Consider the following 15,099-nt stretch of genomic DNA (forward strand, 5'->3'; position numbering starts at 1 on the left):
CAGAACCAAAGCTCCTGACATCAGCATTACTGGCAGGAAGGTGAGAATCCCTTTGGTTTGCTGGATAGAATCACAGAATGGTTGGGTTGGAAGGGACCTTAAAGCTCATCCAGTTCCAACCCCCTGCCACAGGCAGGGACACCTTCCACTAGAGCAGCTTGCTCCAAGCCCCTGTGTCCAACCTGGCCTCGAACACTGCCAGGGATGGGGCAGCCACAGCTTCCCTGGGAACCCTGTGCCAGTGCCTCAGCACCCTTCTTTCTTCCTTATGTCTGATCTAAACCTCCCCTCTCTTCAGATCTTTGCTGCTAAAATCTCATTAAATAGTAGAAACATGCAAAAGTGACAGTGAACATTAAGGATGCTGTGTCTAAAATGCTTAAACCATAGTAGGATACAGCACTAACAGAGGATTCAAACCTGCATTATTAGTTTTAAAGCATTTGTAGCAATAGTATAGCACCTCTGGGTTTAACAGTCGTATTTTGGTGTGACTTGGGTGAAAGAAAAATGACCATAAGACAAGGAAAACAGAATCTTGAGCATAGTTACAGAAAATGGAGTTTATAGGCAGAGAGATTCAGAAGACGGACTGGAAGGAAAGAAGCTGGTGCCTAGGGGTCATGCATGTGATATTTATAGCTTTGAGGGATGTACAGCACAGGGCTGAAACTTATGGCAGGAAAAGAGAAACCTGCTTCCCCTGTACCACATGCTGGAAAGTCTCAGCTCACAGCATGGCAGTGCAACCACAGGAAAGCAGGATTCTGCAAGGGGCATAAGTTTTCCTTCTTAAGGACAGTGGGCATTGAATGCCTGCATAGGGTTTGAGTTTTAATTGAGTATGCAGAGAATGTATTCACATATATATGTGTGTGTGTATATATATATATACATATGAAATAAATGAGAAAAGCCTTATCTTCCTATCCCTCCACTATTAGCAGCTCTAATGGTTTAAAGTATGAATTTTAAAAGGCAGAAACCGGATGGTGCAGCATATTGATATATTTGCCTCTTGCTATTAAAAATCTATATTGAAAACTAACTTCCACCTCGTGATTGAATTATTTTGGTATCTGCACTCAGACTTGGTTTTCTAGGACAGCACAAAGTAAAGACCAACTGAAAAGTGGAGGAAGACACAGACAGGATTCTGGTATCTAGCAAGGGCATGCATTATAAGATCTTTTTGTTGTACTCACGGGATGCCAAAGGTGCAGTAATTTTAGCTATTATAAAGAAAACTGCTAAGGTTTAATCTTCCATGTGTAGATTCAGGACAACCCTTACACTTGTGTATTAAAAATAAACTTATTTTCACATACACCTTTACCCACCCAATGCAACTCCTTTTTATACCTCAGCATTTATTAGTATAGGCTTTTCCCAGGCCAGTATTTGGTTTAATAAGTGATGATACTTAGACTGAAACTATTACACAGGACCACTGGGTTATAGAACACCGTTATAACAAACGACTGAGATTTGAGCCCGGTCCTGTGGCTGAGATGCTGGAAAGAAACTTGCTGGGCTCTAAGGAATACAACCATAATATTAAAAGAAAATAAGTGTCCTAAGGCCAGGAAAAGAAAAAAAGCCTACCCAGAATAAGCTGCTGTTTAAAGTATTTCCTTGGAGACTAAAAACCTTGAGAATGTTTCTCCTAAATGAACCACTGATATGCTTGGTTTGCAAAGATCCCTGGAGCCCTGAAGGCTGAAATCACTGAGGCTGCTTCTCTCTGAGAAAGCAGATGTTCAGAGGACAGTACAACAACAACCTTTTTCTCTCCTCCTTCTCCCTCCTAACATGAACATTGAGCCAAGACACAGAGTCCTAGGGGCTGTCAGACCTTAGGGAGATGCCCTTCAGAGGCACCAACATGCAGCTTCATCTTCCCTTGTGCTTTGAAGCCAGGGAAGAAGCCAAAGGAAAAGAAAGATGGGTACATTGTAAGAACCAGAGTAGCATACATCTTCCTGTGCCTGTCCAAATCCCTCATATAGCACATACGTTACTGTCAGCTCAGCACTACCTGCCAGCAAATTCAAGCCCAAAATACACATGAAAACCAGAACTTAGGGGGTTTTGACAATGGTTATTAAGATGCAAAACACACTGCTGTCACAAGCCATAGCCCGAAATCCAGGTTGCCATTTATTGTCAAGACTGATCAAATGATACTTTTTAAACTAAACACTTAATTATAGCTCCTTTCACTTTTGAGCTCCATAGTGATATTAGCATTCTGGCATGGTTAAAATGGTTAAAATACCCTATTTTATTTTCCTATTTCCTTACTAGAATGTTGAGGTTTATTTGTATTTTAGAAGCTTCACTCTGTCATTCTACATCTAATTTCATGTAGACAGCTTCTTAAGGAAGTAGCCCTACATGTACTTTTCGTGCTGAGACAAACACAGGAGCACACAGTATCTTGTCAGGATAATCTTTATTACACAGGACAGAGCATCTTTGGTTTAATTATGGCATCAGTGGGAGTGCAGCACCCTCTGCAGGGTAAAGAGGCAAACTGCTGCACATATTCATCTAGGAAGTGCAGATTGCCCACAAGCTTTTCATGCAAAGCTATTACAGGGAGATGTAATTCATGATTTTGATAAAAGCTATGGCATCTCTAAAGGTCAATCTATGATTTAAAACATATTTCAATTAAAGGTAGCACCAGCATGGCTTCAAACTGAAAAAGCACGAGTATTTTGTGACTAGAGGCTAGAAGGTTCACTAGAATCTACCAGAGCCTCCTTCACCATTCACACTCAGCAATCCAGGACCCAAAATGCTTCCCACTGGAAGTATTTTGCCAAGACACCTTCCTCCCTACAGCTAAAACAAGTCTTAGTTTTGGGCTAAAGAATGAAACACCCAGCAATGATTATTTCCTTGCACCTCTCTGCAATCTACCACATGCTGGCCGGTTCTCCATATACTTCTATACTCTATATGGAGGAACAGCCAAGTATTTGAGTGACCTGAAGTGCTTTTCTCTCTTTTTTGGCTACAGTTTTGTAGATGCAGAGGAGATAAGAACAGAATTAGATACAGCATCAGAATGATTCTTGAACAGTAGACAAGCACACTTCCAATAATAACTAAAATGTTATACAAGATACTGCTTTCTTTGTCAACTTAACGACTTCCTCCCCTTTCAATTGATAAAATGAATACATCACACCCCCAAGTAATATTTCCATGTGTATTTTGTTTCCTTAAAATTAACTTGACACATCACGGAACACTTGTATGGAGCTCACTCTCTGTTGTGCTAACATCTTAAAGTCGCTTACATCATTAATTTCAGAAGCTATTATAAGGCATTAGCAAGGCCTGAGGGGTTTACACTCATTTTGTATTGATGTAAACGACTCCACAAGGTGTATCAGATGTAAGAGTCAGATTCACTACTTTAATAGAGAAAACCTACCTCACTGTGGTTTAGTATTTTTAGTGCTTCCGTCCCTTTAGAGTCTGTTGTACAAAGTCCAAGCTGCTTTTTCTTAAGTTCTTGATTAATTGACTGCAGATCCTTAACCATCAAGAGAAGGTCAGCAACCTAAATAATCAAAGGAAGAACAAACAGAACTGGTAACATCCATACTAGTATGAAAACAAATGAAGATATATAAATCCCCAGCTAAATCTAAACTGCAGTTAGGAAGCCTGAGTTTCTATACCTGCTCATGAGGCAATCTCCCTAAGTATGAAAACATGGTTATGTATTTGTGAGTTCAAGAAATCTTAACTTGTAAGGCCATAGTTTCCAACCATGTTATTAAGTTGAGGTACCACGTTTCACAACTCGGCAGCAAGAAGAAACCTGAGGGCACCTCACACCAACAAACTGATTTGAGAAGGAACATTTTAGTGCAAGGGAAACCAGCATTACAGGGAAATAGCAGCATTCAGAAACAGCCTTGTTCTATCTCAAACACCCTTTATAACCACTATAATTCCGAGTAGTTTCACAGGACAACCATGTTCAAAGCTCTTGAACAGACATTACTGTCACAGAGTAATGTAGACTCAAGAATCACTGAACGGTTCAGGTTAGAAGGGACCTTAAGATCACCTAGTTCCAACCCCCCTGCAATGGACAGGGACACCTCACACTAGACCAGGTTGCTCCAAGTCCCATCCAACCTGGCCTTGAACACTGCCAAGGCAGAAGACAACATCTGCAGAAGAAAGTGGAATGTCTTTATTAGACCAACTGAAATACTTGGGGAAACAGACCAGCTTTCAAGCATAGAAACCATTTTTCAAGTAAGAAATGGTTTATAAACCATAAACTCTTTTGCTAATGAGCATCCCTGAATGTACTGAAGGGAATATGTTCAGAGATAAAAGTGGTATAACCCCAGAACGGGACTGGGACACAATCTGGGGCTCTGTTTTTTGAAACCTGTTCAGTGTAAGGCAAACTTCTTCCCTTCGATTACCCACCCCCAGATTCTGAACGCCTGCCTACAATTCAGCTGGCCATAAGAAATGTAAAACTTGATTTATGTTCACTCCTAAACAGCCATAATCAAAGTAATTCTTTATCATCAACGGGTGCATGGATCGGAGGTCACTGCACAGGATAAGTAACAAGTTTCTGAACTGCAATACTGATTTACTGGCTGACAATGGTCTGCACATTTAATCTCTGTGTATTTCAGATATCCTTATGTAGAACGGAGAGAACATTAACGTACCTCATGGTTATTTTATAACATGCCATATTTACCAAAAGACTTGCAAATCCTGGGATGGAGTATGCTATAGAGAAGTAGAAATTATAGACACCACTAACACTTTCGTGATTAATAAAGGTGCATGAAATACACGTCATAGGATTCTTAATGCACAAACCTTTCTTTGGAGGTACTTCATGATCACTAAAATATGGTACTGAGTCTGAAACAACTTTAATCCAAGCGTCTATCATAAAACCTTTGCAGCAAGCCAGCTATCTTTCAGCTGATTCTGAAGCTTATGTGGTGGAACAAAGACTAAATAGTTCATAAAAGGCAGATCACAAACCACAGAGATGAAAACTTCAAATCCTTTCAGGACTACCCAACCATACCTAAATAAACCTTTTTGAGAGAGATACACAGACGCTAAAAGAAGCAGAATTAAGCCATTAGAAATAGTAAATAATAGAAGAGATCAATACCTTTTCCTTAAGTTCTTCAAGAGACAGATGGTCTATCTGTGGGCATAAATGATCTTTCTCTCTTAAACAGATACTCATATAAGATGTTTGATCGCCACAGAAAGAAAGTGTTTCATCTGTCAAAATAACCAAGGATAGGAGTTATATCAGGAATTATTTGCAGAGAAACACAGCATCAAATGCAAAGACAGGACTTTTCAAATAAGAACCAACTAGTAAAGTCTATGGGAGGCCAGTCAAAATGCTTCAAACCCCAAAATAAGCTTTCTGCTTAATGGAACAGATTCTGCCCTCATATCTCTTTGTGCCGCTGACACGCAGACAGGCTCTGTTTTCTGGGGCTCTATTTTCTGTGGTTATCAGGATGAGTTCTGAATTATAATTTGCATATTTAGCATTACAATTAGGAATAATTTTTAGGGAGGAGCAGGAAGGCACGAATAGTTATTCTGGTTTAACCATCTTTTCATAAACACAAACACGAGGCCTCAAGGTGAAAAGCCAGGTTAGACAGTTACTGAACTGAGTTTGCTTTGGGGTCAAAAGATTGCATTAATTGAATGGAGCATAGTTACCTATGCATTTCCTCTCTAAATGCAGGAATGATTTGTTATGTTTCAATAAACACCTGTTCATTTACACTATAGATGACAGCTAATTCTATAAATACATCTCATTAGATAGAGAGAAAGCGTATTTAAATTAGGACAGAGGAGACATCCAAATCCTCTTCCCACCTCTGACACTGATCCTGTGGCTGCTGCAAAGACCCAGAGCTTCACAAATGACTCCTAATGTTCAGAGCTTTTATTCCTACCAGCCTCACCCTCAGCACAACTGCTCTGGGAAGCCAGGAGTATCCCCAAGACCCTTTTGCCTACCCTAGTTCATCATCTCTGTGCTGCTGAGATTGGAAACTGCAACAGCAGAAGCTTACCTTTTGTCACCTAGCATAGCTGTCAAGAGAGTGATGCTAAAATTGAAAATCAAAGTTGAAAGGGGTAATTGAATAGGCTCTACTGTTATTTATATATCCCCTCATGAATAAAACAGATACCTCTGTACAGATGCAGTAAACTATATTTAACTATGTCCACTTCAATTATTCTTTTCTATATCTAAGTATATCCTAAAAACACATCCAAAGAAGTGCAATATAAAAGCCAGAAGATAAGATATATTTAAAAGCTCTACAATTTATGAGTTACAAAGTAAAACCTCTGGCTATTTCTTCTTTCTCTGGAAGCACTTCAGGTAGGAGGAGTTTAGCCATTTCCTGAGACGAGCACTTTACCAAGTGCTGTGAAATAATTACATTCCATGGCCAGAAAGTGATCCCATGGCCACAGCTTCACTTAAAGGCAGGAATCTCTGACTCCTGAAGAAAACAGTAAGTTCTATGGGTTCAAAATTGTAGGCAGCTTGAAATGATCACTGCAGTAGAATTGCCATGGAATTACTAACATTTGCTGCACAGAAAGAGCAAAGCTGTCCCTCTGTATATACCCCGATTGCTCAAAGACATTCTGTTACAAATCTTCCACGTAATTTTCAGTATAGAAAGCTGCACAAAAGTCTTTTCCCACATTTTTCTTCTCTCAAACGTTTCTTCTCCATCACAGCAAACTGTAATAAAGCCAGTTTTGTGCAAGCAGATCAAGGAAAGGGATGAGCTGCTGTATACAGACCTTGTCGGGTTTTAATGTCCTTAATCTGATCTTCTAAGATCTTCTGGAGATTCCGATTATCTAAAACAGCTTCTTCTAGTTGCTTTCTCAACATGAAAATGTTGTTCAGTTCCATTTGCAAGCTATTTATACTAAAGAAACGGAGAAAAAACAATCTTCAATATTCAATTTAAAACATTTTGTTGTGGATCTCAGCATGTTTTATATATAGGCGCTTCCACACAGAGCCTGTTTCCCATTAAGCCATCACTGGTTTTCATCACACAGTTACAGCATTTTGATACATAGGCACAAACAAATCTCAATATTGAAAGATGAGATTAAAAGTTTACATATATGACTTTATCTTGCTGTTTGGAGCTGTGCTGCTTCCATGTCAGCTTCAACAGATATATTCCACCAGCCAAGTGCTGTGTAATTCTACTTGAGGTAAATCACAATTGCTAACTTCTGAAAAGTCCTGGGTTCAGCAGTAGCAGTCTTTTTTCTCCTCCTTAGTAGCTGGTGCAGTGCTGTGGTTTTGACTTTCAGCCTGGGAACAGTGCTGATAACACCACTGTTTTTAGTTGTTGCTCGGTAATGTTTACTCTGACCAAGGACTTTGTGAGTCTCATTCTCTGCCAGGGAGAAGGGGAAGCCGGGAGGAAGCAGAGACAGGAAACCTGACCCAAGCTAGCCAAAGAGGTATTCCATACCATAACATGTCATGCCCAGGAGGTAAAACGGGGGGCAGTTACCCAGAAGGGCGAGATCACTGCTTGGGGTCAGGCTGGGTATGGGTCGGCGGGTGGTGAGTGGTTGTATTCTCTTCTCTTGTTATTTCCCTTATCATTCTTATTATTGGTGGTAGCAGCAGTGGTTTGTGTTATACCTTAGTTACTGGACTGTTCTTGTCTCAAACCATGGGAGTCACATTCTGTCGACTCTCCTTCCCATTCCTCCAGGAGCAGGGGGAGGAACAGGGGTGGGGAGTGAGCGACTGGCTGCGTGGTTCTGATTTACAGCTGGGCTTAAACCACGACAATGCCCAAAAATATAATTATCACATAATATTGATGGCTATGTGCATTCCATGATATGGTGACCATGGAAACTTTGTTCCCTTCCCATACTATACTATACAGTCTAATGCTCCACTTAAGATAAAACCGAAAAGATCATGTTTCATTGAAAACATGACCCAGACATAACTGTTTTATTCCTTCATTCATCCAACAGGCTGTAAAAGGACTTTTTAAGGTCTAATCATCTCAATTATCTCAAGATACACAGATTATAATTTGTTAAGGTAAAATAATTCTTTAAGCTGCTTCATTGCAAAGTGGCCACTGAGGCTCTTACGTGAGCATCAGCCACTGTCCTCAGCATCAGCACCTCTGGCTGCCCTTTGCTGTATCTTCCCCAAACTCTTCAAGGATACCAATTCAGTTCTGATCAGTCCCTAAAAAGACTTAAATACACTAAAAACTGAAATTGTAATATGAAATAAAGTGGATTTAGTAACAAATTCAGTGTTACTGAACTCATAGTATTATTTACTTCACTCAGAACTTCACTGCTTGAAGATAAATTAAGCTGCTGTCAAATTTCCAAGCCGCAGCACTAAATGCCAGAGAATTCAGGAATCTTTACAACAGATTTAAATCCATCTTAGAGGAGACTCTACAGTAACATCCAGCACATCATACTCATGTGAAAATAACAGCATATTGTAGAAACACATTCATTAACAGGCAGCATGTATGAAAAGCCTCAGTCTGTCTTCTGACATGACTGGTGTCACTGTTTCCAGCACAAGAAACTACTGCTGTAACCAATCCTCCCTCCTTCAAGAGGATCTTTGAAGAGAGAGCTCTCTTAAATGCTCAGCAAAAAATTAAGAATCAAACCAACCCCACACATTATGAGAAGCTAAGTAAGCACATTTCCTCCTTTTCATGAGCTAAAGGTTTTATAAGAGAAAGCATTTATTTCCCGCTTGAAGAGACACAAAATGTCTTGGTCCTGACATCCAGTAGCTTAGTTTGAAAAATAACCATCCAGGTTGCTTAAAATAAATAACGCCTAAAAGAAGATATGTCAGCAAGAAAACAGATGTTTGCCTAAAATCCGTGGCACTGCTGATGGCAATTACACGAATGAGGAAGTGGAATTTATCTGCAGGGCTTGTTTATCAACTACCCAGAACTCTGGGGGGTCAACTCTTCCTTGATGGGATTAACAGCACATCTCAGCCCACAAAACTATGAGGAGGAGACGTAAGACAACCTGCTTCCAGCTCTGCTGCTGAATCACTGCACACCCTCTGCAAATCGCTGCTCTGTGCATCCTATAACTCAATGGCAAGAAAACAAAACTAATGATCCTGCTCCTAATTCTACAGAAGTTAATTGCAAAACTCCTATTACCCTAATGATTATAACTACAGTTATCATTTTCCTCATTTGAAAGGTATTCTAAGAAAAATTAGTATCAGAGCTATACTATTTTGTTGTCATCACTCTGAAGTGTTGACAACCACCTTACCCACAGAACACATTTCAAAGTCAGGTCCCACCTTCTTCATAAGACACTAAAAACAACTGACTTGTTCCTTCTTTTGGTGACTGTTCAACAGAAAAGTCACAAAATATATTGCTCTTTTCCCAGAAAGAAGAAATAAAGTCCATACAGCAGCCTCCTAGCAGCCTTCCAGTATCCTCATAGCAGCCTTCCAGTACCTGAAGGGGGCCTATAGGGATGCTGGGGAGGGACTCTTCATTAGGGACTGTAGTGATAGGACAAGGGGTAACGGGTTCAAACTTAAACAGGGGAAGTTTAGATTGGATATAAGGAGGAAATTCTTTCCTGTGAGGGTGGTGGGGCTCTGGAATGGGCTGCCCCGGGAGGTTATGAATGCTCCATGTCTGGCAGTGCTCAAGGCCAGGCTGGACGCGGCCTTGGGTGAGATGTTTAGTGTGAAATGTCCCTGCCCATGGCAGGGGGGTTGGAACTTGATGATCTTAAGGTCCTTTCCAACTCTAACTATTCTATGATTCTATGATCATAGAATCCCAGACTGGTTTGGGTTAAAAAGGACCTTAAGATCATCCAGCTCCAACCCCCTGCCATGGGCAGGGACACTTTACACTAGATCATGTAGCCCAAGGCTCCTTCCAACCTGGCCGTGAACACTGCCAGGGATGCAGCATTTACCACTCCTTTGGGCACCCTGTGCCAGCGCCTCATCACCCTCATGGGGAAGAACTTCTTCCTTATATCTAACCTGAACTTCCCTTGTTTCAGTTTGAACCCATAATCTGACTTCTATCACTGTTTCTAAGGAAAAAGACTCTGGTACTTGGAACAGCTTCCAAGCTGTGTCCAAGCACAAGCTGGCATTATAATTAATGTGCTTAATTCAAACACCAGATCTCACCCACTCTAGTGCTATTCATTTCATGGTTTCCAAACAGTAGTGGACTATAAACCAACTGCAAAACACAAACACACATCTCCACAAAGCTGGCAGGTACAAGCCATTGCTTTCAGGCAGGGAGAGGCAGAGGCAGCTCCGTAAATACTGTCAAAACCAAGTTATTTGTAATCATAAAAGTAATTTTTTTATCTAAAACACATTTATTTTTCCTAAAGGCTAAGAATTGTCTTTATTTTACCCTACTGTGTCCTCCTCAGATGCAAAGCAATAACAGGCTACAAAGTAGGCCACAGACTCCTTTCTAAAATGTTGTATTCTTTGATTCTCAAAGGTTAAAAAACACTTGCTCTGCCATACTTCTGAATGCCTTACACTGAAGGCATACTATGCAAACTTCAATTACTCTGTTTTGTTTAACCTTGTGGTTAAAGAAATCTTACTGGCTTATGTTCTCATCAAAATCCTCACAGTGTCACATTTAAGACAAGCATTATCTGTATTTCAGGAGTAAAACACGAGAAACCATACAGCACCCAAAAGTTCATTGTGACTTGCTTTTCCCCCCCTCTATTCCAACACAGCTGACTCCTGGAAACCCAAGCTGTTTGCTTTGGTAGGTAAATGGAAATGTGGCTCCTCTGACATTTCATTCCAAACACAAATATTTTCAGGAACATTAGGTAATTTACATAACAGAACCTCACTTACACAAATATTTCTCTTTTACAGCTCATTTTACCCTTATGAACATCTGACAGGTACAAACTTCTGCCTTTTGCCCTTTGAGTTTAGATTATCCACCACAATAGAAACAGTACTCACCTATCCGACTCTCTGAAGGTCTTCACTAGCGTAGAATAAATATTTTGTTCTTTTCTTAAAGCAAGCATCAGCTTTTCATATTCAGCTTCTTTATTTTCCTGGATTAAAACAAGAACATACTGAGCTTACACTGTTAGTTTTAAGTCTGCGCATCTACAACTGTGTGTGCACCTGTGTCCTGAAGAAAATGTGAAATAAGTACAGTTCAAATCTGCTGAACAGGACTGTCCACCTCCAAAGCCTAATCTGAACCTGGAAACTGCTCATGATACTTAAAACCAACCATTATTAAAGGAGGAAAAATACTGCTTCACTATTTCCTTATTATGAGTCACGGATCCAAACAGTGGTTTAACATTTTTATCACAGAATCCCAGATTGCTTTGTGTTGGAAGGGATCTTGAAGCTCATCCAGCTCCAACCCCTGCCACAGGCAGGGACACCTTCCACTAGAGCAGCTTGCTCCAAGCCCCTGTGTCCAACCTGGCCTTGAACACTGCCAGGGATGGGGCAGCCACAGCTTCTCTGGGCACCCTGTGCCAGCGCCTCAGCACCCTCACAGGGAAGAGCTTCTGCCTAAGAGCTCATCTCAGTCTCCCCTCTGGCAGATAAAAGCCATTCCCCCTGTCTTGTCCCTACAGGCCCTTGTCCAAAGCCCCTCTCCAGGTTTCCTGTAGCCCCTTCAATCGCTGGAGCTGCTCCTAGGTCACCCCTTAAGAAGCCTTCTCCAAACTGGCCCAGCCCAGCTCTGGCTGCAGTCTAAAAAGAAACCCCCCAACCCAAGCATCCTCACTTCCAGTTTACAACTCAAAAAACCCAGGAACAACCTGGCAGGAGTAGAAGGGGGAGAAGGTAAAGCAGACAAACCCAAGCTCCAAGCACACACTTTACAACATTGTCCTAACAGTCCTCTCTGCGCTCTGGATAAAACTGGCTTTCTTTGAGGGAAGGGTTCCTGCAAATTCTGTTCCATTTCTGAACAAAAAGGACTGTATCGAGCCGACAAATAAAGGATGAACGTGTCAGATTCATTCGTTGAGTCAGCTTTCTGCACGCTCAGCTGGGTCACTGCAAGCTGCTGCTTTACTTGTGCAAAGAAAAGACAATTGTTTACCTGCAGTCTTGCTCACAGACTGTATTATTATTATGTGAATAAATCCAGACACTCATGCTTCATTCTCAGTAAGGAACCACTGATTTCCCCAAGATCTTTTCACTCCAAAACAACAGCACGTTCCCTTTTCCAGCGGGAGACAAAAAATGCAGCTATTTAATGGAATATTTGCTTGCACTTATTACATAAAATACCTAAGAAAGCTATCTCAGAAGAGAAAATACTGGGATAGTTATAGCAAATTTAGCTGTATTAATGTCAGACACCTATATTCTGCCTGTGTTTGAAGAACAGTTTTGCTTCTCTCACTTTTCTCTTTTGACTGAAAGCTGAAAGGAAGAACAAAAAAGTGCCACAGCTCAGGTAAAATCTCAGCTAAGGAAACTCTCGAGAGATACTAAATCATTAGTGAACAGATCATTAACGAGGAAGAAATCTACACCCAGGAGTGTGAAGCAGCTGTTATTACTCCAACTGCAATTCCTAGGGAAGGGATCTCGACAAAAAGAGCTCCAATAAAACCTCGTTAAATCACACTAATGATGCAAAGACTCTGTTAATTTGGGGAAAAAAATCAGTATTCTGCAAAGCAAACAGCACAAAAGCAAGGACAACTGTTGTTTACTTTTCATTATTTACACTCAGATTTCACAGTATGCTGGCAAATATGGTAAATAATATTCTGCAAGTGTAATCAGGTTTGGATCAAATTACTGCTACGTGTCAGATCCTACTGCAGAGCAAGTACCATCCACCACCTAACGCTACAGACTCTGACCTTGCCTTTGTGCATGTGTACCCTGTTAAACCACCAGCATTCCCAGCGGTAGCTGGAATTCTAACAAATGTTTCTAGTGAAATTGGTATATTAAATACTGTTCTACACATGAAGTGCAAAGGCTGTGGGAAGAACTCAGAGCAGCCTTCCAATATCTGAAGGGTGCTACAAGGCTGCTGAGGAAGGACTCTTCGTCAGGGACTGCAGCCATAGCACAAGGGGTGATGGGTTCAAACTGAAACAGGAGAAGTTCAGGTTAGATAACAAGGAAGAAGTTCTTTACTGTAAGGGTGCTGAGGTGCTGGAACAGGTTGCCTAAAGAATTGGTAAATGCTCCATCCCTGGCTCCAGCCAGGTTGGACAGAGCCGTGGGCAACATGGTCTAGTGTGAGGTGTCCCTGCCCACGGCAGGGGGTTGGAACTGGATGATCTTAAAGGCCCTTTCCAAGCCAAACCATTTCATGATTCATATCAAGTTTATTGTCTAGACACAGAGAGGAGCAGAACACAGCAAGGCCTTCTGCTGACTCAGTGCTGAGGAATACAGAGGCAAACTGATGGAGGCGAGTGATCTAGATCCATTTTGATGCATTAATCAAAAAACCTCACAGAAACCCCACATTAAAAAGTACGTCTTACAACCTGAATGAAGGAGTCTTACCACGATGCTGGAATCTGAGCCTTTCAAGAACAGTCACTGAACATGAAACACACAGACTGCAGTTTAACTAGGAAAAAGCTTGATCACAACGACACCGCTCAATGACGTAGCAAGCCACAGGAAGAAATAAATCTTTTGACTTAATTTAGTTGGTTAACAGCCTGTTAAAAGTTCCAGTGAACTCTTCCATATGTCTGATACAAGCTCTGCAATTATTACTGAAGACACGACAGAGCCATATCCTAATTAAAAGCTCTTTCTGAAGCACTGGCAAAGTAATGTCACTGTGAAGAGTTTACGGTACACAAATTAGATAACGGTTGTCACCAGTTGTTCAGGGTCTGTGGCTGTTGTATTATCAAAGCAGTGTCATGCACAGAATGATGCTCCGGCTTCCTGTGTTGCTTTGAGAATTCACAGGTTAATTTAGTTCTACATTTGCACCAAAATCTCAGGAAGTTCATGAAATCCTCCCTCTTTTTCCCCTGCATAACAGGAGACATGAGCTGTTTAATTCCAAATGTCACGGACTACACACAAATTAGTAAACTCTACATCCAACTAGGTAGACGTTAGGAAAATCATGAAGAGGTGTTCTTGATTTTTCAGACTCTCTCATGAATAATAAGGATGAGGAGATACAGTCTGAACATGGGGTTTTTTTTCCCTGTACATTATTACTGTCATTTCTAAATAAAGCGTAGGAGTGAATTACTCCAATCAACTCCCCAACGGTACACAAAACATAAGGCAGCTCTGTAACTTAAATAGACCGTAATGCTGTGGGAGTTAATGAAACATTAAACCTCTTGACACATGGTGTGAGGGAAAATGTGTTAAAGGAGATAGCTGCAAGACATCCAGGACCATATTGCAGTGAAAGATTTATATTCCCATGAAAGGAGGCAATCTAACACATTAAAGTCTATATTTAAGTCTGAAATACTAATGCTAAGCAGCAGAGGTGTAAAACATAACTTATTTTCATTAAAGGTTTCTCAAATTGTAAGCAAATTAAAAGGTTTATACCTCCATAATAAATAGGTGATTGGCAAAGTCACAAGAAGATCCAGTTGCCTCACTGAATATTCTCCTGCTTACAACAACCATCAGGATCATTCCAAAATCCCTGAAGGTTCGAGGATGATGACTGAGAGAAGACCACCACCTACACCTCATCATTGATGCTTCCATCCATCTATCAGTACTAGAACTTGGTCATTTCTTCTAGTACTGCAGTAAACTTTCTGTGTGGGCTACCATAAATGAGACAATTGCCAACAAAGATTTAAATTGTTACAGGCCAACGAGTCATATATCTAAAGAGATATAGAGAAATCAATTTAGAATTAAACCTCCTATCAGTGTGGCCCCATACTGCAGTATCACTGTGTGCAAGATTACACCTGCAATACAGCAGCACCCAGAAGCAC

The 15,099-nt window shown here is 40.8% G+C and overlaps 1 protein-coding gene across 4 annotated transcripts in view; it reads right to left on the reverse strand.

Moving 5' to 3' along the window:
* The window catches only part of CDK5RAP2 (CDK5 regulatory subunit associated protein 2), an 80,395-nt gene that overhangs the window by 37,947 nt on the left and 27,349 nt on the right, over positions 1–15,099 (reverse strand). For all 4 annotated transcript variants that reach the window (XR_008971763.1, XM_057405895.1, XM_057405897.1 and 1 more), the window contains 4 exons: positions 11,114–11,211; positions 6,874–7,004; positions 5,186–5,301; positions 3,449–3,577 (listed from right to left, as the gene is read on the reverse strand). Coding sequence is in view for 3 of the 4 variants with exons in the window: in XM_057405895.1 (XP_057261878.1) it covers positions 3,449–3,577; positions 5,186–5,301; positions 6,874–7,004; positions 11,114–11,211 (474 nt within the window). In the remaining variant the exon portion in view is untranslated. The remainder of the gene's footprint in view (positions 1–3,448; positions 3,578–5,185; positions 5,302–6,873; positions 7,005–11,113; positions 11,212–15,099) is intronic.

Source organism: Pezoporus wallicus, unplaced genomic scaffold, assembly GCF_028554395.1.
Source record: "Pezoporus wallicus isolate ANWC-B61680 ecotype Strahan unplaced genomic scaffold, APGP_CSIRO_Pwel_v1 contig_4684, whole genome shotgun sequence".
NCBI classification, from domain to species: domain Eukaryota; kingdom Metazoa; phylum Chordata; class Aves; order Psittaciformes; family Psittacidae; genus Pezoporus; species Pezoporus wallicus.